At 39.5% G+C, this 26,639-nt stretch overlaps 1 protein-coding gene across 1 annotated transcript; it reads right to left on the minus strand.

The window, feature by feature from the left end:
• Positions 1 to 3,848: 3,848 nt before the first annotated feature.
• LOC104957687 (ras-related protein M-Ras) lies at positions 3,849 to 24,709 on the minus strand. Its single transcript, XM_010785343.1, has 6 exons — positions 24,578 to 24,709; positions 13,992 to 14,253; positions 13,245 to 13,398; positions 10,257 to 10,356; positions 7,541 to 7,620; positions 3,849 to 5,705 (listed from the first exon to the last, which is right to left on the minus strand). Exons 2-6 carry the CDS (start codon positions 14,182 to 14,184, stop codon positions 5,606 to 5,608), a joined length of 627 nt encoding a protein of 208 aa, XP_010783645.1. The 5' UTR covers positions 14,185 to 14,253; positions 24,578 to 24,709; the 3' UTR covers positions 3,849 to 5,605.
• Positions 24,710 to 26,639: the final 1,930 nt, after the last annotated feature.

Below are 26,639 nucleotides of genomic sequence, written 5' to 3' on the forward strand. Positions count from 1 at the left end.
GGGCAATAAGTGTTACATTTTTGTGTACTTCCTGGTTCCTTTAATGATGGAAAATGCACAGTTTTTCAGAAGGACTTTGGTTTTAATCTGCTGGCCCCTTAGCATCTTTAGTGATGCTACCTTGGCCACACTATTGCTGAGTATACTAATGTGTAAGCAATGTTCGTTATCAACCAAAAGTGAAAGTGAAGGACATCTTTAAGCTGATTTTCATAAAATATGAAACTCTTAATACAGTCAGACGTTTTCCCACTCAAGTAAAATGATATCCATACTTTTTTTATAAGTCTGAACACTTTCTTGCGTCTCGCCGTCTCGTCTCATGTTCGGTAGTACCGCTCCTTACCAATTTCACTGAAAGAACATGAATGTAAATCAATAAAATCCTACCTGCCTCATGTCCCCCAGGGGGATTAAATCAATGAGGCAAAATGTGGCTTTCAGCCTTCTCAGGGTGTTGGAATCAATGTACCCTGACAACACTAAAGATTAATGAGGTGAGCTTCGGCTGAACAAGCAAGATTCCTCTCAGTAACATGTGAGGCTGTGTTCAGCAAGGCTGTAGTTCACGGGTGTTCAGCAGCCAGTTAGAGCGTTGTTTGGCATTTTAATAAAACAGAGACCAGCATGCAAAGTCACAATACTTGTATTTCTTTATTGAAATATAATCGACCCCTGAGGCTAGATAAAAAGGCCACAGTTTGTTTGTGCCTCGTCTAGCTCCTCAGTCTGACACAGCCAGTTAGAACACAACAGACCTGTCCAAAAACACAGATTACACAACTGGTGTAACACCATAGCCTACATGTTTTTTTGTTATCCAGACCTAACAAGGCCTTTACTGCCAAATACTGCCAAAGTTCCAGGACATACACGAATCAAATCAATTGCATAACTCCAACAATAGCCTACTTGGTGTCTTTTTTGAAAACAAATGCAACCTCTCCATTTAATGAAACAAATGTGCTCAATTTAACTCACATACAGTCGGGCAAAAAAGTATTTAGTCAGCCACCAATTGTGGAAGTTCTCCCACTTAAAAAGATGAGAGAGGCCTATAATTTTCATCCTAGGTATACCTCAACTGAGAGACAGAATGAGAAAAAAATCCAGAAAATCACTGTCTGATTTTTAAAGAATTTATTTGCAAATTATGGTGGATAATAAGTATTTGATCACCTACAAACAAACAAGATTTCTGGCTCTCACAGACCTGTAACTTATTCTTTAAGAGCCTCCTCTGTCCTCCACTTGTTAACTGTATGAATGGCACCTGTTTGAACTCGTTATCAGTATAAAAGACACCTGTCCACAACCTCAAACATTCACACTCCAAACTCCACTATGGCCAAGACCAAAGAGCTGTCAAAGGACACCAGAAACAAAATTGTAGACCTGCACCAGGCTGGGAAGACTGAATCTGCAATAGGTAAGCAGCTTGGTGTGAAGAAATCAACTGTGGGAGCAATTATTAGAAAGTGGAAGACATACAAGACCACTGATAATCTCCCTCGATCTAGGGCTCCACGCAAGATCTCACCCTGTGGGGTCAAAATGATCACAAGAACGGTGAGCAAAAATCCCAGAACCACACGGGGGGACCTAGTCATTGACCTGCAGAGAGCTGGGACCAAAGTAACAAAGGCTACCATCAGTAACACACTACGCCGCCAGGGACTCAAATCCTGCAGTGCCAGACACACCCCTGCTTAAGCCAGTACATGTCCAGGCCCGTCTGAAGTTTGCTAGAGAGCATTTAGATGATCCAGAAGAGGATTGGGAGAATGTCATATGGTCAGATGAAACCAAAATAGAACTTTTTGGTAAAAACTCCACTAGACGTGTTTGGAGGAGAAAGAATGCTGACTTGCATCCAAAGAACACCATACCTACTGTGAAACATGGGGGTGGAAACATCATGCTTTGGGGCTGTTTTTCTGCAAAGGGACCAGGACGACTGATCCGTGTAAAGGAAAGAATGAATGGGGCCATGTATCGTGAGATTTTGAGTGACAACCTCCTTCCATCAGCAAGGGCATTGAAGATGAAACGTGGCTGGGTCTTTCAGCATGACAATGATCCCAAACACACTGCCCGGGCAACGAAGGAGTGGCTTCGTAAGAAGCATTTCAAGGTCCTGGAGTGGCCTAGCCAGTCTCCAGATCTCAACCCCATAGAAAATCTTTGGAGGGAGTTGAAAGTCCGTGTTGCCCAGCGACAGCCCCAAAACATCACTGCTCTAGAGGAGATCTGCATGTGATTTTCTGGATTTTTTTTTCTCATTCTGTCTCTCATAGTTGAGGTATACCTAGGATGAAAATTACAGGCCTCTCATCTTTTTAAGTGGGAGAACTTGCACAATTGGTGGCTGACTAAATACTTTTTTGCCCCACTGTATAATCCAGGGGTCGAATAATTAATAGGATGCTATATTCACTTTCAGCATTTTTTATTTGGTCTGCCTGAAATGTGAAGTAATCAGCAGGTTTCTTTGTACCAGCCACAATGATTCATTCAAGAAAAGTAACTTTCACATTCTGCACTGTATTTTGGACCTCAAAATTAAAAGTTAAATTAGCCTAGAACTGAGACAAAAAGTTAAATTAGCCTACAACAAGTCCAGTCCGCTTCAAGGAACTGTGCGACATTGTTGGAAATCCTTTATTAACTTTTCTGCTGACAATTAGACGAGAAGATAGCTACTGCTCGTGTCTACTCTGTACACTAAACAAGAAGTTAGCCCGCATGACAGTTAGCATAGCTTAGCTCTTAGCAGAAAAACTTAAAACAGCTAGCCTAAAATGAAAGAAATCCACGACTTGTAGATATAACAAACTAAAAGTAACACACTCACTGATCTCAGGAAGTGTTGGTTGGCTGATTTTCTTACTTTAAGAAGGAGCAAGATAAGCTTTTTCCATCTCGTTCCAGTTAGGCTAAGCGAAGCTAACAACTGCAGGCTGTATCTTAAAATGTAATGTATTTCAGCAAGAAAGTCAATAAGGGTGATTCCCAAAATGTAAATCTGCACCTTCAAGAAACTTCACATTTAAAAAATACACATTTAAAGTTACAAATTGTTTGACAAACTTTCCATGTTTTGACGCTTGTGTGATAACATTTTATCTTGCGAGACCATCCACATGAGCTCCAGTAAAGAAGAAGTCCTTTTGTTTTTCCAGGACCAAACGGGGTTCCTTCATCTTTATTGGTCCACGACACATTACAAGTCTCTTCATATGGGGGCTCAAAGGTCAAAAGGCCTACGACCCATTGAGAGCCCCAAAGAAAACAAAAAAAGGGGTGAAAGGGTGAGTTTAGCTTTCTGTCCAGGTCTGGGACACGCTGAGGTAACAGACAGTAATAAATTATTCAGTTGTTTAAAAAACACTTTGCAAGAATCATATCAATAATTCATATCAATAATACAAAATGGTATCAAACATACATGATGCAACATTTTTCATCAAACACATTCAGTTTTTTTTTGTTTTTTCCCTCCCCCACAATCCAGAGTCTGTTGCTTCATTGCTCAATGTTCGACACTTGAAAGTCTTCGGAGTCCCTTTAACAGTAGATGTTGATTTATACTGATGTCCTTCTTTTGCTGAGGTTGATTTTCCACTTTCATGCTGAGGTGAATTTCTATTCCATTCAATAACTGAGTTTTTTTCATACTCTCTCCTTATTTTCAAAGTAACAAACGTTTCCTTCAATATCTTTCCAATGATTAAATCCCGATGGATTTAACCTGTCACAATCAACACAAAGGCATACACACAGGCACACAGCGCTACAACACTAATGGCCTATTTGCTTGTTTTGTTATTCCATTTTACATTCAAATATTTTTTTTTGTTGTTTTTTTTACTGTGCCTTTCATTTCACTTACAGGTTTTTGAACAGAAAAAACAACATGCAAATAGGAAAGTCTGAAATTGTATTAAAAGTGCAAAAATGTATTTCCTCAAAGAGACGGTATTCATCCAGACAGAAAAAAGTTGTCCACCGAAACTTTTAGTGCGTTAACAGTACAAGCCATTTCATAGGTTATTCAATTGTACATTTCTATCCACCTCACGACGACAGACATGGATATACTCAATGTCTTGTTGCTTGGAGAGTGTGTCTTCTCCTACAATTAGCTAGGTTTTAATGGCTTTAAGCCCCCGGAGCCTCACACACAGCCTGATGTATTCCCAGGGCTACAGTATGAATGTATCCAAAAGGAGTGTTCTCCTTTGCTGAGCATGATTCATTGTCCTGAATTCAGCGGTGCGGTCTGAAAAAAGCCCCCTAGATTGAAATAAAGTGACATCACATTATTTTGGTTAGTGGCCAGTGCAAATCAGCTTCTCCAGCCGGCTTCAGATCTGAAACACGCCACTCACTTTATCCCTTTTCTATTATATTTTGTTAATCTTCGCCTACAGATCTCTTTGTAAAACAGCATTGAATTTGTTTACATTGCCACGTATGATTATATGTTTTAATATCACAAATATAACTGTATTTTTTCTATATTATTTGATACAAAAACATGGAAAGTAACTTGTTTTAAGACTTTAAAAAAAGAGACAAATAGGGATATTGTCCGTACAGTACTGATAAAGACTGCACTCGTGCCATTGCTGATGGCTGAAGAGGCAACCTAAATAATTATTTCAAACACTTAAAAATGGCTCTGATATATTGTGTGTGTTTTTATGCTGAGGAAATAATCCATTAATAAAGTCTGTAAACATGGCCGCTGATACATCAGTGTTGGTATAAACCCTGTTATGTTGACGTTATATTGTAACCACATTAACCCATCTCACTCTCCTTTACAATTACAATATTTAAACACTTATTCCACGCGCTTATATGACCACAGAGCTCACCTGTGGACCGATATGAAACACGTTATCTAATCACGTCCCCTTCTTTCGCTTGCTTCGACACATCCTTCCGTCCCTCTCTGAACTGACATTCCCCAAACCAGAGCATCGCATGACGGCAAAGTGTCCCGCCACACTCACTGTTTGCCAGCCGACACCGCCTAGTGACTCCCTAAAATTGACCAACAGCACTCATGTTCTTCCACTATGCCCTTATGATAACATATCTAAAAATCACACAGGTGCTTTTCTTCCAGATATCGTAGGAGTGTGAGGATTTAAAAGGTGGGAACCATTTGTCAGGAGTTACTTCTTAAAAAAAGAACGAGGCGCAAATGAGCCGGGTCCTCCCTATTTCGTCCTTTTTCAAGAAGACAAAAGTTCCAATATCATTTCCCCCCAGATTCCTTCATCTAGTGGCTCATTTGAAATGAAAAAATAAATGACACCTCATTGTGAAACTGTTCTGTGTGGAATAGAGGAGGGGAGGGATTTATAGACCTTAAAAAAGGAACCATAAATTGAGGAGAGAGGGTACAGCACTCATTCAAAGGCTTTGTGAAGAGTCCCACATTTTGAGATTCACTCCTCCTTCCAGGCATCCCCCTCCCTTTTGTGCTCCAGTAGTTAACCACTGCTGGGGAGTTCCCTGACATCCAAAGGTACGTGGGCGTGCGTGTGGATGTGTGTGTGGGTGTTACGAATGGTAAACAGGATGAGGGAGGTCACAATATGGCGCAGTGGAACCTGTGGGTACCCGCTGAACGCTCTGCTCTCCATTTCATCTTCTTTTTCTTCTTCTGGTTTCGCTCGGGCACCTGTTGTCTGTGGACAAAGAGAAGACATACAAGAAAAGGTGTTACAAATCATCTAAACTCGGGATTTGGTTCACCTTACGATGCAGTCATCTAATCATAGTTTTAAAATAGGCAAGGGAAGTTTATTTATAAAGCACCTTTCAACACAAGGAAAATCAAAGTGCTTTACAAATAGGAAAAACATTAACATTAGATACAAAAAAGTTAATCATGATAATTAAGGGTGCTCATTGAACTTATTGGTTATAAGTTGAGGTGGAAGCCAGTAACAAAGGAATCATTTAACACAAATAAGGGCTGTAGCTAAAGATAAATCCGACAAATATCTTCTAGATGAGTCGAAAAAGAGTTTTACAAAGTTCAGTGACTTGTTTCGTGAGTCCAGAACCCAAAGATATTAACTTTAAAATGATATTAATACATTTCCATATTTGAGAGGCATTGTCTGACCTTTTTGCTTAAGAAATGACTTGACTAATAATAAAAACAATTACCAAAATCCTAATTATACCTCATCTGTCACCTAAAAGATGCAGCTTGAAGGAAATGTGCTTATTTGACTCCTGATAGTTAGACAATAAAGATAGATTCATACTGAGAGTGGGTTATATGTTTTCATTAAACTCTTTAATATATTTTTCCTTAAATTCATAAGCATAATTTTTCCGTTTTAACAGCATGTTTTTGCTGCGACAGTGATTTGCACTATCCAGCTCAGATTATGATTGGGGCTGTGAATGAGTCATCCTAAACCAAGAGCCAATCAATACTATGAGTCACCTCTTTGGGTTTTCACATTAACATTTTATAGGGTGGGGGGTTCAAAGCAGCCTGTAGTGGCCAATTGTCCAAAAGAAAATCAATGTTCAAAGGCCACTTAGTCTAGGAGGTGAGTTCGAGTATTGACTCGCGTATATTCAAAAAAGTAGATACTTGCTTGTTCCATTCAGGTGCTTTATTTAGAGGTTCAACATGAGCTGGCGGCCCACTGCCGACGTGCAACATTTGCACAGTATTTAAAACAAAAACAAACAAACAAGATCCCTCGGTCTTACGGATTTGTACGGTCAAAAACTTTTCCCAACTTGGCTCTCTAGACTTCCTGCTGTGTCATGCTGGCAGCGTCATTTATACCCGAGCACGCCCCTACGATTGCTTTCTACAAATAACAAAACATAAACTAGAGCTGTCCATAAGCAAGATAACACGTTACAAAACAGTATAATAATAATTCACAGTATTTCTGCTCATTTAAGTTAAATTAAAGAATATTCAATTCGCTCATAAAAGCGTAATTCATTACCATAAAATAATGTGCCTAAATGGCTCTTACACAGCCTATTGAGGTTACATAGAGGATGGAAACACTTTCTGCCTGATCTGCTCTGCATTTTTTCCCTTTATCCTACCACTGTATCACTGACTTTCTACAGTCTGACCACTAGAGGGCAATGTTTATCCATCATTAAACCATAATGTGCCAAAACAGCTGCCATGAGGACAATCAGGACTCTCAAAAGTGAAATACAGCGTGTGTATCCGGGCTCTTAAACATGACAAAACCCTTCGCAACAAGAATAGGCATTTGCACAGGATATGACCACATTGAAAACATGGACACAAATCGAATTATTCTGAAGATAAATGTGTGTCACACAGGAAATACCAACAGGACTTTTACTTTTCCACACAAATCTAATAAAGACATCCACAAATCTCTAAAGAAGGGAAATGCACACTGGGGACAAAGGGTGAGTCTTAATGGCCAATCACTAGTGTTCTCAAGCTGTTTTAAGGGTCCTTATTAGAGAATAGAGAATAACGGAAAGTGAATGAAGTTACCTTATAACACGGACCAGCTCATGAAAGGCTTTGTCCACATTCATTGGAGGATCCTTGGCACTGGTTTCAATATAAGTTATCTGGAGGAAAGAAAGCAGAAATATCTCAAATATATCTCAATATACGTTTTATTCTTAATGTCACAATCTGTCTGCGTTTTCCTGCTTTATTTTGAAAAGTGTTCACCCCCTGTGTTAGGTCTGTTTTGACTTCCTGTTTCTGTGATTTCCCTCCAGTTTGATTACCTGATTGAGTTCCCCTGTGTTTTTCTTTCCTCCCCACCTGTGGCTTGTCCTTGTCATTAGTCTTGCATGTATTTAAGTTCTGGGTTTCTTTCAGTTGTAGTCAGATTCTTGATGTTTGATGTTGAAAAGAGAGTTCTGTTTCTTTTCCCTTTCTCTTTGCCTTGCTTTGCCCAGCTCTTTTATTTCCTGGACAACCTGCAATAAAGGATTTTATTGATAGTCACTTTGGCGTCCTCCCTGCTCAGCTCTAAACCCTGACAAATTCAATCCTAAGGGCCATTTGGGTGGTATCACTGAAATATGGATTTACTACTCTACTAAATGTATTTTTGTAACACTTCTACAGAAGTTTTAGATGTCTGTTGTCATATTTATTTATGTCATCATACTTAAAATGAAAAAAAAGTATTGTTTAATAGTGGTCGTCATGTACTGTAAATGTTATTTATAGAGTACATGTTTATTAAAGGGTGTGTGGCAAACTGGAGTTCTTTTACCGCATTGAACATGTTTTACTTTAGGCTTAAAGTGGGATATTTATTGAGATAAATAGGGCAATTATTTTGTACTTAAAAGTTATTTTTGGGAAATATAAAGGTCACATCAATTGGAAACAGTCTTACGCAGCCATCACTAGAAGCTCTTGGTGAAGCCAAGTCCATATCTGTAACGCTGTAGAAATACCAGCTTTAACAGAATCAATAAGGTTGGGCTATGAATGAAGTTGACCTACATGAATATAAAGTAGAGGGAGACATTATATGATTTGGCAAAGGAACATAAGGGCTACAATTGAAAGATGCCTCAGCCTTTGAAAAACATCACAGGCTAATCACCGTACTGATTGACCTGGCAGATGATAGTCAGTTTGGAAACAGCCCCAAGTGTTTTCACTGATTCGCTGCATATGATCACTTCAAAACATAAAAAGTTTGAAAAGAGGCCTTTGATTTCAAGAGAGAAAGTGTGACTTTGAAAAGCCCCAAGATGTCAAATCCCTGGAATTACAGAATACTGTATGTGAGTTAAATGTGTGAATGCTGTATGGGATCCTTTGTGCACATGATAGTATCACAGCTTGTGGCTTTATTCTAAAGTTATTTTTGCCTGCTTCTGTCTCTTTTAATGGTGGTGGTGCGTTTACTGAGAGTACGTCAGAATCAAGACAAATTGTAACACCTCTTTTTCTCACTTTCAGCCCTCTGTCAGACCAGGTTCACAAAGTCTGAGAAAGGGCTAATGAATGAAACTAACTTGTTTTAATGTAGTCTGACATTAGGTCAAACAGCAATATCAGGCTATCCTGGCAGAATTGTTCAGTGAAGATGGGATGGAATAACAATATCATGGTCCCATAGGCATTCCAGACATTTTAAGTGTCAATTTTAAAAGTCATTTTGGTGTTTCAGTGCGTAAGGGATACACAGAGATTTAGCAAAAACATGACATAAGCACATTGAGGGTGCTGTGTCTGTTTCGATAAGACAGCCTTTGAAATCACTTGTCTAGTGCAAGTGAAATGTTTTGTAACGCACGAGTCAACACGTTCCATGCTGTCTGGAGGAATCTGATGAACAAATTCGTCTGTCGATTGAATGTTTCTCATCATTCTGTCATTATGCTGCTCTCAAGTCCGTGTCTCAGTACTGTACGATACCAGTCACCTCTGTGGAAACATTGGTATAACTGCCTTTTTTTATTTATATTTGAGTGTTGGATGTCTTTTAAAAAATTGACCTAGAGTCTCTTCAATAAAGCTGATGATGATGATGAATAATAACTTTGATTCTTTATTTAAATTGCCTTCAGAGCTGAGCTTTTCACCTGGATTCATGCTGTTTTTGTCACTCCACGTCACACATTTACAGTTAGGATGTGATTAAAACTGCTGGTTAAACACAGTATAAGTCCTCCCAGAGTTCAGGAGGACATTGGATGGATGTGTAACAGGATGACACTCAGCAGAGCAACTGATGTGTCTGTAGAAAAGACAACTTTCTGTCGTTTTTAACTATGTGACCACCACGCATTTTAGGCGCTGATATAGGCGATCAATGAACAGTACAACTGTTATAATGTTAGATTGGATGATCTGGTCAGCTGATGTTGGCTGAGATGGGCCAATTATTTTTTATGCAAAATCAAGAGGGCCAAGAAGAAGCACATGACATGATGTTCAGGTGTTTCAGTGTGGATAGAGCTCTCTACTAAAATGGCAGGAATACGATAATATGAACCAAATTGTTGTTTACACAGAGACGGCTTCATTTAGAAATAGTTTCTTTAGATCTTGTTTTTGTTTGGTTCAAGAATGGTCTACTGTGCAGCTGTGGAAACAACATTAACCTTTTGATGTTGATTTCAGTTTGACTGTGATTTAAATCCTTCACATACAAGGACACACATGTGAGAGCAGAAATCCTTACATGTGGACTTTAGGGCAAAAAGGCTGAAACAAATTCACTGCTTACGTTGTGTTTGGCAGCCATCTCTTGGCCCTGGTCGTTGGTGATCTTTCTCAGATGGACCAAGTCAACTTTGTTTGCCACAAGCACCATGGGGAATGCTTCCCTGAAAGCAAAAGAACACACACACACAAAGTCAGGTATCCCTTTATAACTACATTCAATCATTTCAGAAGCAATTGCAGAGTGTCTCATGGTCTTAGGCCAATGTTGATATGTCTACATTTTGAATAGAAAGATCACAGGCTTTGCAAATTGTTTGAGAGATGTCAGATTCCTGCAATACTTACATCTTGTGGAAAAATAAGCTAGAGAGGAACTCTAAATTTGGACACACAGCAACTAGCTTAGTTCCCGTTTCTATTTTTGTTCTATCTCAAGTAAGAAAAATCATCTGACAGAGCAACTTCCTTTTTTTTTGTAATTCTGTGTTCCGGGTATGGTAGCTTACCTTATTTACAAAACAGATTTTCAATGGACTGGTTGTTTTGAACTTCTGGGTGCATTGTCTTTCATTTTTACGTCTAAATGATTAGGGTAGATAAACTTCCCAAAAACTATTTAGATTCAACAAGTCCTAGGATTGACTTTCCCAAAAAGACTTTATTTAGACAAAGCCACTCAAATAGTTTTTATATTTTCATAAGAAACAGGGGATGCTAAGCAGATGTCATAGAAAATTTGAAATATTTTTGGGGTAATCAAACAAGGACTTCATTGTAGGTTTATTTACAGTTTAAAGACAACTAAATGTGAGGCTGGTTGGACAGATATGTCACATTTCTTACATGTGGAAACATTTGCAGCTGTTTTGTTCACACCTTATGTCTTTGGGCTGGAGTTCTCTATAAGAAATGTCAAGGTACCATCAACCTTTAAATTCAACATACTGCAAATAAAGACAACTAGCTTGAATAGACACAATGCAAGTAAATGAAGAAACATCTTAACCAACCTACGGTATATATTATATATACAGGACTGTCTCAGAAAATTAGAATATTGTGATAAAGTTCTTTATTTTCTGTAATGCAATTAAAAAAACAAAAATGTCATACATTCTGGATTCATTACAAATCAACTGAAATATTGCAAGCCTTTTATTATTTTAATATTGCTGATTATGGCATACAGCTTAAGAAAACTCAAAAATCCTATCTCAAAAAATTAGAATAGTTTCTCAGACCAAGTAAAAAAAAAAGATTTATAACAGCAAAACACAATCAAACATTTGAAAATGTCCATTAATGCACTCAGTACTTGGTTGGGAATCCTTTTGCACGGATTACTGCATCAATGCGGCGTGGCATGGAGGCAATCAGCCTGTGGCATTGCTGAGGTGTTATGGATGCCCAGGATGCTTCAATAGCGGCCTTTAGCTCATTAGCATTGTTGGGTCTGGTGTCTTTCAGCTTCTTCTTCACAATACCCCACATATTCTCTATGGGGTTCAGGTCAGGGGAATTTGCAGGCCAATCGAGGACAGTAATGCCATGGTCAGTACACCAGTTACTGGTGGTTTTGGCACTGTGGGCAGGTGCCAGATCATGCTGGAAAATGAATTCCTCATCTCCATAGAGCTTTTCAGCAGACGGAAGCATGTAGTGCTCTAAAATACTCTTATACCCTGTGTGCCTTGGCAGTCTCAGTTGATGAAACACAGTGGACCAACACCAGCAGCTGACATGGCTCCCCAAACCATCGCTGACTGTGGGAACTTCACACTGGATTTCAAGCAACTTGGATTTTGCTCCTCTCCAGCCTTTCTCCAGACTCTGGCGCCTTGACTTCCAAATGAAATACAAAACTTGCTTTCGTCTGAAAAGAGGACTTCGGACCACTGTGCAACTGTCCAGTGCTTCTATTCCTTAGCCCAAGTCAGACGCCTCTTCCGTTGTCTTGAGTTCAGAAGTGGCTTGACCATGGGAATACGGCTATTGTAGCCCATTTCCCGGACACGTCTGTGAACAGTGACTTTTGATACCTGGACTCCAGCTTCAGTCCACTGTCTTTGAAGCTCCCAAATTCTGGAAGCGACTCTTCTTCACAATGCTGTTAAGGCTGCGGTCATCTCTCTTGGTTGTGCAGCGTTTCCTGCCACATTTCCCCCTTCCAACAGACTTTTTGTGGATGTGCTTTGAAACTGCACTCTGTGAACAGCTTGCTCTTTGAGAAATTTCTTTTTGTGTCTTACCCTCCTGATGGAGGGTGTCAATGACGGTCCTCTGGACAGCAGTCAGATCAGCAGTCTTCCCCATACTTGTGATTTAGTTTACTGAACCAAGCTGAGTGTTTTTCAAGGCTCAGGAAACCCTTGCAGGTGTTTCGAGTTAATTAGACGATTCAAGTGATTCGTTGAACACCCTACTAGTATACTTTTTCATGATATTCTAATATTTAGAGATAGGATATTTGAGTTTTCTTAAGCTGTATGCCATAATCAGCAATATTAAAATAATAAAAGGCTTGCAATATTTCAGTTGATTTGTAATGAATCCAGAATGTATGACATTTTTGTTTTTTTAATTGCATTACAGAAAATAAAGAACTTTATCACAATATTCTAATTTTCTGAGACAGTCCTGTATATGCAAGTATTTTAATCATGTTGTCACAATGATGGTTAGCAAAATGTGATCACTTCATAAGCCAAGAACAATGGCAACAACCAGGGTGGATCAGGTGTGTGCATCAGTTTTTAATATCCCCTGGAAACAGTAATGTTCTGTTGTGAGCTTCTCTATTTGCAGTGCTTTTTCTAAATGCTTCACGTGCTATGTTAAACTGTTAAGGATATTTCTTTATTTTCTCATGTTGTGTCTATTTGATATTTTGTTGAGCCCTCAGGGCCCACAGTATTCTTTGATTTTCTGCATTAGTAAAAATAAGTAGTTTACATAAAAGTCAATAAAAAGGAGTTTTGTATACACGATAAGAATCATACCTTAATATTTATTGGTTGTGTGCATGGAGAAAAGAGGTTTCTGCTGTTACCTGTCTTTGACCCGTAGTATGAGTTGATGGAACCGGTCGACGTGTTCAAAGCTGGCCTTGTCCGTCACAGAGAAGACGATGAGGAATCCGTCTCCTGTCCTCATGTACTGCTCCCTCATTGCACTGAACTCTTCCTGGCCCGCTGTGTCCAGCACTGCCAGGATGGAGGGACACAAATGTATGACTTTACATGAAAGGGTTTCTCTTTTACAGCCCTCTTCATTCAAAATCCAAACAGAGGATTTATAGCTTTGAGCATACTGTACTTTATGTCTTGTATGAGCATGTAGTATACTATGTGGTCTGCTTTTCCTATACCATGGCTCCGGCCATCCCATTTGCTGTTTCATTTTTTTGTTCTTTGTTAAAAACCCAAATGTCTGTTTTAACTCAATGAATGGAACCCATACAAAATGCCAAAACCTTCAAACAAAAGCATTGGTACATTTATTTTCTAATGCAACTGATCCAGTTTGCAGTATTCATTAAACAAGAACAGTGTGCAGTTTTGTGAATGTGACCTGTTTAAAAACGGATTGTTTCTATTAGTACTATAATTCCCAGCAGCTGATGTTATTTTCTCTTTCTACTACGCCTTCCAGAGTGATCCACTGTCCGCCTATCTCTACCAGCTTCACACATTCACCAGTGGGCTGTTTATTGGCATATTTAATGTTGTAAAAAACAGAGGCAGGACTGTTCTCCACTTTCAAAATGAATGTCCCCTTGACACGCTGCTCCACTCACCATCCAGTATGGCCCACTGCCCGTCTATCTCTGTGTGTTTCAGATACGAGTCCTCTATCGTGGGATCGTAGTCCGGCACAAAGATCTTCTGGAAAAACTGGATGGTCAGAGCACTCTTCCCGACACCACCATCCCCCACCACCACCAGCTTGTACGTTGGCAGGTTGTCACTTGGCAGTGCACTGGTCGCCATGGCTACCTCGACAGTGGTGGGAAAGGTGAGAAGAATAAGGCTAGGAGGTAGCTGAGGAGACACACCTGGCTGAAATGGAGGAGAGAGGGGGGGGGGAAAGAAAGAATAAAGGGATTAACAATAGCAGGGGACAACAGACAGAGGGAGCGAGGTTGTCGCAGCTGCTTTTTTATCGCCATGGAAACCACAGAAAGGAGTTATGGATCAAGGCAGAGATGTGGGGCATAATACAGACAAAATAAAGCAGTTACAGTGTTGCACCCACCAGAGAAATAAAACAAACTAGATGACAGTTGTACATCATTTGAAAAAATGTCGGAAAGATGTAAGAATAACACATATTTTACAAAGAAGCTGATATGGAGTGGCTTGGACTAATATATTGACTGAAGTTCAGTGACACTGGATTGGTTATATGGCTTGTTTTACCAATATGATCTTGTGTGGTGGAAGTCAGCATGCACAATCTGATCATGCTGCACATGCATTGTAGGAACAATCCAAAATGAAGGGAAACTTATCATATAATAGTATGTGTTATATATTGTAATATACTATAGTGCAATATGCACATTTTCACTTTAACTTGTGATTTTATAAATATTTGTATTCTATTTTTTCTTTTACTGGTCATTTTTCTTTATCTTCTTATGTTTATATAAATATATTGAATGTTTTTTTTTTTATCTTTTTATTGCAAATTGTTACTCTAAATCCTCATGTTCTATTTTAATTTTTTTATTTGACATTTGACTTTAACTTCTTGTGTTAATTAAATATTTGTATTCTATTGTTTCATTTAATTGCACAATGTTGCTTTCATTTCTTATATTATTTAAATCGTTTTATTCTATTTTATACTATTTATCTTTTAATTGACATTTGACTTTAACTTCTTCTGTTTAGAAAAATAGAATTATTCTATTTTCTTTTAGACATTTAACTTCTGAAGTTTTTATAAATATCTTTATTGTATTTATGTTATGCCCTTCTTGCGCATTTTTTTCTTTAACTTTAAGTGTAAGAACTTTGAGTACATTGTTGTTGCACTTTTTTCATTTCATTCAAAAAGTGCAACAAAAAGCCAAATGCTTGATGAGAAATCAAAAGTAGGTTCCATGCTTGTTAGAGCTGAAGTGTGTTGTGTGGCTGCTGCCTCATATTAAAAGCTTTCCACTGGTAAACCACAAACAGCTTGTATTGAGAGGCAGCTACAGGAAATGCAGCTGCATTCGTCATAAAGATTAGCGCCTAACTTCTATGGAGGAGAGCATTATCGTCATATTTTCTGTAAACTGACATTTCTTGTAAAGACACAAGAGCAGCAGCCACGATCAAACTGCTTTGAGAAGAGGGTTTCGGCAACCAGCTTTATATAAAACCACTTATACTGTTCTGGCGTGATTGGCTCTAATCAAAGCCACTCACAGAATAAATACATCCCAACTGTGAGGAGAAGCAGCTGAGGAAAGCCACAGAAAGCCTGGTTTGGCCTCGGAGCAGAAACCATGCTAATGACGTCTACTTCAGAAAATAAATACAACCGCAGAACCATCAGAGTAATACGATGGCTAACTGTAGTTTGTAATTATGGCCTTTTGAAAACATCCATCTTACTAGAGGATGAGAGGTTTAACAGAAGAGCGTTTTTCTTTTTTACGTAAGGGAAGTACAGTAGTGCATTCAAACCAAATCTATTTTAAAATGAGCAAATGATTCAGCTGCATTCACACCTCCGGGGAGCAGTGTGTACAGTGCTTTAGAAACATCTCATTCCGCATTTAAACTGTACTGTATGGTTCAAAGCAATATGGGAAATGACATGCACGCTTTATGTATACTGTACATGTAGAATTGAATGCAATCTCATGCTCTTATGGCATATGTGCGAGAGAAACTCCCTGTGGAGGGAACTTTGGAATTGTATTCTTTGTAGACCATTGAAATGCAATATAATACACTACAGGAAAGGGAGGAAAACCCAAAGCGCATAATAACGCCCCTTTAAAATTATCTTATTAGCCGGAGAAGGACAATCATTAAAAAGCTTAAACAACAACAACCTTAGGGTGGGTTTGTCTCAACTATCAACTGGCACACAGTCATTTTGCAACACAACATCTGAGTTGAAGCAGGTTCAAGTTGAACTGTCAATCAAATAAAGCTAACTTAAAAAGGTATCCTGTACAGTTATTGACCGTAGTGTTACCATAGTGCTACTGAACAATGTTTTATAAGTGCATATTGGCACGGTGGCAAACCGACAACACAGTCTTGCTACTTCTTTCACACTATTGTGCTAAAAGGCTGTAAGCTATCAAACAGGGATGTAACGTTTTAATAATCTCAATTATTCATAAACATCTTTTTTTGTTTATGTTTTTGAGGAATAAAATGCATTCAACCCTTTCATAAGGCCTTGTGTTGCAACGTTTTGGTGGGAAAAAACGGAATATAAAATGTCATTTACTAGTCAAGCCAATAAAAGTTTTTAAAATGTTGCAATAAAACTAATCTATTCCTTCAGATGTGTAGTTCAACTGTACCAACAGTCACAAGCAGAAAAAAAAGCCCATTCAAGCACTACTAGCACAACACCAACAGCAGCCACCCGCCCATCCACCCACCCACGCACCCATTCCTCCTTCATCCACCAGGAAACAGCTGTCAGCTGGCTGCAGTCCATCTTTTCCTGCCCAGCACAATGGAGGGAAGGAAGATGTTTCCTTCCTTTCCAATGCCAGTCAGTCATTTTGAAGCAGTCAGTTAGCCAGGTTGGGCAAAGAATTTCCGAGCCAAATTCCTGGCGTTAAAATGCCTCGGGTTGGCTGGCTGTCATAAAGCCACAAAGTATATGTCTACGCCGCTATACCATTTCACGAGACACCGCCTTAGATTTTCAACAGCGGGCAGAAAAGCAAAAACAGGACAGCTTGAGAAGCACTGGGAAGTCACAGTACCTGCTACCAGTGGGGCTTTCACACCATGCCTGTAGCTAGGTCATAACCTTGACGTATGGTGTGTCAGCATTTCCTTCTGTGAGTCTACGTGTTGGAGGGCACAGCTCTAAACACCACTCACCATTTGGGAAACTCAAATAATCCACAGACACTGGCTCAAACCAAATTCCTTTCAGAGTGGGAGCTTGGTAGAGGAAAATATGTGCCCAACTAAAGTTAGTCATGTGGCCATATGGCTTTCCAAATGTTTTTTTAAGGAGGGACAACCAAGGGTGCATGAGGACAAGCTTTAAGTATCGTATACACAACACTCTGTGTTTACAATGATGCCATTGAGTCTGGAACCGTTACTCTTGTATTTGGCCTTTTATTCACACTAAACTGGCATTTACCACCCCTGGCAATTCAGACACTCTAAAAAATGTAAAATCCCTCTTAAAAAGTGCAGTTTTGTGCATAACGAACAAGACAAATGGAACTCCAGTTTTGCCCTTTTTGTTACTGATTATGATATGTCATGATGTATTGGAAGTGTGGTTATTAACATGTGTATTTTGGTTACTTGTCTCAGAGACATTGCATTTGTATACAACTTATATTTGCAAAAACACAATTGTTTAAAGGAAACATTTACACCTGGTCAGAGAAATACTAAGGTTTTAATTTAATACAGAGAACAACCACATTTACTTGAAGCACGAGATACAACATATGTATACAAATGTACCCAAAACCATGATCTTTACAGTAGAGGCCGGGGTGTGCACTAACAACAGCTTTGGGGTTTGCACTACCAACTCTGGAGTCAAATTCCTGCATTTTATCAACAGAATCACGCTGATTCTATTTTCCATCACAACATAAATGGTCAAACAATTCAGAACTCTAAAACCACATTTCTGTAGAAGAAGCCAAGTTAATCACTGTGACTCTTATTGATATCGGTTAACCATAATTACATATCTATCCTAATGTTTTGGGCGTCTTGTTGCACACACGCAGCAGTGTGGCATATCTATGGGACCACAACACATGTAAATCATTAAATATACAACTGCTTGTGTATGTTGTTTCACTTGCTATAGGACTAGTGACATGTTGTTTCAATCATCACATCACCTACCTAACATGGACATGACTCGATGTAGGGTTTGACATATTCATCTGGTGTGGTTTTGTATTTTGTCCTCACCATGACTCCATAAAGCCACTCTGGACTCTTGAGAAGTGGCGAGTTGTTTCCTTGGGAAAGGATAAAGTGACTTCCCTCTTCACACGGGAACAAAGCAGCAAAACATCTCACAGAAAAGGAATAAGGAGGAACCCAGCGGTGCACGCCCCGGCCTCTACCGTAGCGCTAATAGGAACACTCATCGATCATTCAAAGGATGTGTTAAGACTCAGTCCATTGAGTTCAAAATGTATTGAAGCTGCCGACAAACTCTTTTTTGGGGGGGGGCTTTTACCAACTTTTATTTAAAATGGATAGTTTAATTGTATGAAATGCGGCATGGTTGATCAAAATCTATATTTTCCTAAATATTCTGAGACTGACTTTTAGGCTAAACTGGGTTTTGTATCTGGGAGAATGGGGTGTCTGGTTCCTGGCTTTAAGGGGCTATCTGTGTCTGCCAAAATAAAGACAAAGGAACCTGCCATTTCTATACCAGCATCAATATTGGCAATATTCTTCAATTATTCATGTAGTAAAGAATGATCATAAGTGCACTTTATACAGAATAACTCAAACAGTCACCCTGCTTGCCAACATGGCAATAGAATGACTAAATAGATGTAACCTTCACAAAAAACAATGTCTCTTTTGTTGAAAGTGTACATCTCTAGCGTCTCCTACACAAGTTTGATACAACTTGAATGTGCAGTAAGATTAGGGTTTCAAAGGGGCGGAACATTTCCCGTAAATCTCTTAATTTACCGGAAATGCATGTGTATGTGATGGAGGAATGCACAGTGTGGTCTCAATAGCCATGCAGTAAGCAGTGTGCTATGTGCATGTGATTGAGGAATGGCATGGATATTCAAGTGTACTTGAATGGCATCTGTTTGTTTTAGTCAAGATTATGCTAAAATATACTTTCCCCAACTATATGAATTATATATCCTTATGAAGAGCCAACCTTCAAATTAGAAAATTCCCAGTTTATTCCCTTAAATTCCCGTTTATTCCCATGGAAAGTTTCCATCTTCGAAAATTCCTGGAAATGTACGTTCAGCCCGGACGCGATGCCATGTTTGGGGGCGGCGCGATTACATGTAAAGTCAATGCAGAGACGAGATCAGACACGAATTTGCTCCGACGGCGCGCATGAAGCGGTGGACGCGGCGCGAATCACACGATTGAAGGGTGTCCGCGTCAAACGCGAGAGTTCAATTTTTTCAACTCGGGCATCAAATTCACTTGACGCGTTCTCGCGGAAGCCAATCAGCGTTGGGATTCCCTCTACGTCCCTCTGATGTCCTGCTGTTGATCCTTACTTACCGGAGACATATTGCAGGGCTCGACAGTAACGGTTGCCAGGTTGCCATTGGCAACCATTCAGAAACAATTTCAACCACTTATTGGCCTTTGGTTGCCATCAGTAGCAGTGAAATAAGGACAGCAAACAGCTAAATGTGCACCCCAAATGAGATAAATGTTAAATATTTGTTGTATTAAGAGTGATATTTAATTATTGTTGTGACCAGTCGGAACCTAATACTTAAGTTACACGTGCATTGGTGTGATTACGGAGCCAGAAAGCGATGCACGTTTACTCGCGTGCGCGGTGCGCTGTGTGTTTGTTTTACAACAAATGGCGAAGCAAATTAAATTGTTTGACTGTGGGGTAAAAATTTCGGCCAACCCGTCAACATCTCAAACGAATGTTCAAAGTGATTCAACTGATAAAGCGCAAGATGAACCCGAACGAAAGCAAAGAGGAAATGTGTAAAGTCTTGGGAGGCGAAATATATATGTACATTCCGCTCTTTTGTGCATTCACTTCCGGTAAAAGTTCCTTCAAAATAAGAGTCCCGATCTTATTACTACCAAAATAAAAGTGCTAAACGATACTTTACCGTAGGAAAATATTGGCATACAAATATAATCAGCCTGGCAACCACTTTTAAAAGTTAGCGTTGAGCCCTGGTACGAGTGAGACACAGGTGAAACACCATTAATAATTAATATCTAATTATTATCTGTGAATGGTTTTCATTTATTTAACATTAGACATGTATTAGTCTGGCCAATCCAAGACTTCAATGCTGAAGGACCAGTGGATCTATGGTGGGGATACGGATGACCAAGAAACTAGTGACTTGCTCAATTCATTTGTGAGGGATCTGTGAAGAACAACAGCTGCACTACTGGTATACCAGCAATTGAGGGTGGACAAGTTTACTACCACTTTAGTTTCAAATAATTGTGTTAATTACTTATTGTAAAGCATTTGAACGTTCTTTTGTGTCACATGTTCATTATTAAGTTGATGTATTGTATAGTATCTTAATTATTTAAAATATAAGGTGTCTAAAAATGGCAACCGTATTTTCAGTGTTGGCAACCAAAAGCTGATGCCTGGTTGCCAGCCTGGCAACCACTTTTAAAAGTTAGCTTTGAGCCCTGTATTGACAGGCGCTCCGCAGCTGAGAGGGAACGCCTGTAGTTTGTGTCCATCCGGGAAATCCTGACACCAACCCGAGCTAGAAGATCATCAAACTGGACACAGGTCATCCTAAAATACCGCTGGAAACGGCAGTTCCTTGATCAAACAATGATATTCACCAAACTGTGTGTGACGCTTGATTACATTGTGAACCCAGACAGAGCGGCGTTTGTTGCTGCGTTTGTAGGACTTCCACAGAAGGTACAAAGCAGCAATAATTGTTATATCCTCCATAGTCAACGACAGAAATAACCAAAACGATCTTGCATGGAAGTGTAAACAACTGTCCGTCAACGGTGCGGCGCGGCGCGGCGCGTCAACGGTATGTCTGTTTTGAATGACGCGATAAAACAAACTGCAATTCGCGGTGAAACTTGAGCGATTAGAGCGAAGCGAATATTCGCATCGCGTCCGGTGAACGTAGCATAAGTAAGATGCAAACTTCCTTACCAAGAAGTGTTTCAAACTGATGGTTATTTTAGCAGCAGTAGGCTATGATACTGTGTGATAACATGTTGTGCTTTTACCAAATATTTCACTCACTGCAATTTGGATATTGTACTAGTCCATTTTGTGATATTGATACGATTCTGATGCATTATAAGTGTTAATTGTTCTGGTTTTAACAGCTGCATTACAGTAAAGTCATGTTTCTGGATTTAGACTGTTCTATCTCTTCTCTTATTTGCCTTTGTACGCTCTGTTATTAAATCCATATTACTGATTTATTATTTATCATTTATATAACTATTTTGTGAAAGCATCGATGGTAAACCCAAGATTTGGTCTATAATGTTAGAATTGATTTTTCACCCAGCCTTATTTCAGGTCTAATTTGAACAACTTATTTGCTCAGAACTGAATGATGTGGTCTATTTCAGACAATGGGATAACTATATTAGCTTGCCCCCTCATCCTATTTTCTCCCATAGTGACAGACATTATAGTGGTGTAGATATGACTTATTTTTGTAGAGCCGCCTAGAAGTTAGCATGGCAATGGCTCATCTGACTAAAAGCCATGGGATTTTTCCATTCGATTTTGGAATATTGCAGAAATTAGGATCTGTGTTGAACACACACTTATGATTATGATACTTACACGTTTTGTTCAGCAGGATAATCTCCACATACAGTATTGACACCACTTATAAGATCATTCAAGTGGAAATGCTAGCTAATGTTAGGCTAGAAACGTATAACATCAGAGTCGCATGGCTTCACGTCAACACCGCTAAGCTAAAGACGGCTAACGTACGGAGTGATGACGTTTAGAAGTCTCATTTAGTCACGTGACAGTAACCGCAGTTTTTAAGACACACAAAAGCTCCACATGTTCATCAGGGTGGTATTTTCTGATGTACTTTATGTCATAACAAAATGTGAAAATCTCGTAAACTTGTATTAACCACACACCTTATTTTAGGAATCCAACCCAAAAAAAATGACTGAGAGACTAGAAAGCCTGGTAGTGCTAATGCTAACACATTCACGTGTTTAGGACTCATTCCTCAACCACTCTATTCCCCGATCTGTAAGACCCTTTGCAACATTCAGAGAGAACAAAGTGCACGCAGCCTAACAGAGGTCTGTGCAGCTGATCACATGACTGTGGGTCATCACCAATGACTAACTTGACTCTCTCAGCATTATTTGAGAACTCATTGAGCCATAAATTACTTTTATGTCTTTTTTTATAACACTTTGCCATTTTTGAACATTCCCTGTAGATAAGGCTGCCATTCATACACACAAACCAAATAACTCACTTATGTAATGTGACTTGCTGGGGGCAGTTCCTACTCTGACCTTTCCATTTATCCACTCTAATTATTCACTCTTTTTCTGGATGTTTGGACATTTCAACAAGGATACAGGATGTGAATGAATGGTGGAGTCCTTCTTACTGTAATTGGACCGATCTGTATTTTAACTGCAAAACACTTTTTCATTCAATCTTTATGAATTCAAACGAAAACAATCACATACTAGGAGTCTACTATATTTCTCATACACATTAGAAACCACTGAAAGCAGTCAAGCAGGGCTCAATAACTAAATAACATTATCAATACACTAATTAGAGCGGTAGTGTAGGTATATAAATCAACACAGTACACAGTGGCCTTTATGTTTTCTATAATATTGCCATGCAAGGAAATAAGTAACATAATGAAACAATCTATTGTTTTGAATAAATGAGCTGACACTACTAGGACACCAGTGAGTCCAAAAAGAGATGAAATCATCAGGGTGATTTTGAGGCAGATTACAGGTAAACAAAATAAGACAACATCAATTGGCTGGAAAGCTAAATTACATAAAGGATACCTGCGTCAAAACTTAAGGCAAACTCCAAACCTAAATGTCCACGTTACAAAGCAAAAGACACCATGTCAAGTGTTTTTTTTTGGATAGAAAAATGAGGAATATAGAACCTAACCCACTGTGAAACTAGGACATATCCAATCTGTTGAAAAAATATATATATTAGGGCCAAATCAGAAACAGAAAAGACAGTTTGCTTAACATGTTTTGTGATATAGGTTTTCTGAAATTAGATTTGACAAAGACTGACCTTGAATACAATTTGAACATGTAGTGAAACTTGAAGGCAAGAGAAATAAACACTTTATCTTAGCTGTCCTTTGGCTGTCCTTTGTCTCGCTATCCCTGTACCCACAAAAAGTATTTGGACAAATTAGGATAGGAATATTATGGAATAAAAGTACCTTATCATTCCATTCCCTGTTAACACTCATATTTTAAATACCCGATGGCCACACAAGTCTGATTCACAACACTTTATATGCCAAACTTTTGCCAAGAAACCTCAAAAGGTGTCATAGAACCCCATAAACATGCATCTCGTAGGAACCATCATTCATTCATGTGTAATACAAGCCTTGCATACACTGAATGGCATATCTGGGAAACTTTGCTCCACCAATCATCCAGAGGGTAATTCCCTGGTCAAAGGTCAAAATGAAAGATTTGGGGAAATGTTCTACAGCTAACATCATCATCATCACCACCATCAGCAGCAGGGATTAAGATCTCTATGAAGTTATGATGAAAGCCAAATTAACTAGTGATTTCACTTTGCTATAAATAGTGATTAAAGTGTGTGTGTGTGTGTGTGTGTGTGTGTGTGTGTGTGTGTGTGTGTGTGTGTGTCTGAGGTGCTTCTGAATGATCTCATCCTATGATTTGATACATGAAGAATCCCTCTGTTCTCTGTGTGTCCAGCGGTTAAATCTGCACACGTTTCTCCCTCAGAGCTGAACACCGATGTGTATATATGCTGCTAACATAACACCGAGGGGTTAAAAAATACAATGGAAGCTTTCATGAATATCCCTCACATAAGGTAAGAGACAGTGTGTTTTTGTTTCGGGGAACATTTTTGACACACAGAGGCAAGGCCCGTGTCCTGAGTGTGAGCGGCGGTCTAGAGAACCGACAATAGCCGCCCCTGAATAACTGATTTCGGTTGCTTCATCTTTTTTCGTGAAGTTTGCAGCAAAAATGAATTTCCGCAAATTGAATTCAGTCGTTCAGACTCTCAATTAACACAAGCTAACTTCCCTTGACTGTTTACCTCGCTGTCATTAGTCAAAAACCCCGGTGACAGTTAGCTAGCCGAGAGTAAATGGTTGATACACAGAGAGGAGTTTTACATTAACGCTAGGTGTTGCCTTCACTGTCCCTGAATACAGACGCCCGCATTCACGACCTTCTCTCTGTCAGCAGGAAAGCTACTTACCGATATGAGTTTCGCTGTCGTGAGCACAAAGAGACGTCCTCACACCGACATATTCCTCCTCATCTCCCTCTTTCTCGGCTTCAAACCACCGCCGCCCTTTCGCCACAGACGGGAGTGTGCTCCCCACATCTGCGAAACAATACGTTGAATAGCTAATCTTTGTATTGCAACAGCTGATGCTATTAATAGAAAAGCCCTAAAGGGGGGGACGTCTTTTTTGTGAAAACATTAAACCATTAAATGTTTGTTTTCAGAGAGTGAGACATTCAAGCGTTACAGGAATTTGAAAGTTAATGGTTCATTTTTCTTTATAATGTAGGTTTTTGTCTTTAAATGTCTAAATCTCACGAAGCAGTGACTGACTCCCCCATTTTTTGTGAAATGGACTGTTCCATTATAGGACTTCTTTAAAGGGCTAGTCCTGTTAAATTAGCCATATCTAATGTAAGGGGAGTTAAATGGATTAATGAAGGGAAAATGTTTTTGCTTATTGTTAGTTAAGACATTGAAAACTAATCGTGTTAATTAAAGAATGGAAAAATCATGTATGAAACAGTAATTACCTAAATCAGGTTTTTTATACTTTTCAGATGATTTTATTTTCTGCTTGCCAAAAACACTATGTTATCTCTGCATTTAGCACAAATGGTTATGAAATAGAGACACACAGCTCTTTTGTATGTGCTTGAAGACTCAGCAACAGGTGAAAGTCATAAAACTTATGTTGTGAAACAACAGTCAGAAGTGCTAAAAAAAAGAGACTTTAAATGTTTGTTGGAAACTGTCAGCTCTCTAAATGCAGAGGTGTTCATCAGTGGCCCTCTACCGCCAGTCAGAAGAGGAGTGGAGAGATTCAGCAGATTGTTTGCACTGAACACCTGGCTTTCAACTTGACCATTCTGTCAATTTTATTGACAACTTTAACTTTTTCTTGGACTGCAGACATCTTTTTAAGGCCAATGGAGTTTGCCTGAACAAGTCAGGAGTGAAATTGTTTATGTCTAACGTATTCAACTGCCTACGTCATCAATCTGTTCCCCCCCTGCCAAGGACAAGCAACAAGAGGAATCAAAACAAGAGAAAGACACAACACATCGCTCAGAAAACCTTGAAAATCTATCACTGCACCCGCCTGAGGAATGTCTTGATTATGGGAGAAAAATGGAGGAGTCTCCACCGCCCTTCACCCCCCCTTATCACCTCTGAGGATACTCTTCCTTCATCCCACAACTCTCTCTACTCTCCGTTCACCCTTTCACCCTCGCCCACCCTCCTGGAGATCGCTGAACACACGAAGGAGATACAGAGGGGTGGCACCAATTCCTTCCTGGAGTTCAAAGACCAAACTAAGGCGATACGCAGGGTTGGCAGCATGACCTTTACCCCCGCTCCTCAACGACGCCCACCAAAATCACCGCAGAGACGCGCACCATCTCCCCCGTCTTCATCACCATGCCTACGTCAACCACCTCCCCTCCCTTCAAGAAAGCATCTGCAGTCTCCAAAGCCTGATAAGGATGTGTGTGTACAAAACGCAACAATCTCTTACTGATATGTGCTGGGTCCAGGCTCAAGGGCGTATGGCACTCTCAACTCTTTCCAGGACAAGCCGGGGCCCGGCCATAGGCGAAGTTTGGGGGGGTTCCCGGGGTGCCCGGCACCCCCTGGTGGCCGGAGTCTTTTTTTAATTTTTTTTTAGTTATGATGTACAGATAGTAGGTGGCCTAGATAAATATAACTCTGGAACGCTATATCAATAAATGCAAACTCAATAAACATAATAAATTTAAATCCACAAACATATTGTCTCAATGTGTACTGCTGTCAGAGACAGAACATTACTCAAAAATGAGTCTACACAAACGATCTGTGCAGCTGCTGCGCCCTCACACGCTGCACGCACATGCGCACTTTGAGCACTCAAATTCAGACAAGTCGAGTCTGCCAGCCGCCAAAACCTGACAGGAGAAGACTAAAAAAATGGATATACGCAGGTTCTTCGCAACCAAAACAACTCCAGTTTCGGATTCAAGTTCCAGCGCCACCGTTGCTGCCACCCAAG

Source organism: Notothenia coriiceps, unplaced genomic scaffold (genome assembly GCF_000735185.1).
Source record: "Notothenia coriiceps isolate Sejong01 unplaced genomic scaffold, NC01 NC01_scaffold00027554, whole genome shotgun sequence".
In the NCBI taxonomy this organism is placed as follows: domain Eukaryota; kingdom Metazoa; phylum Chordata; class Actinopteri; order Perciformes; family Nototheniidae; genus Notothenia; species Notothenia coriiceps.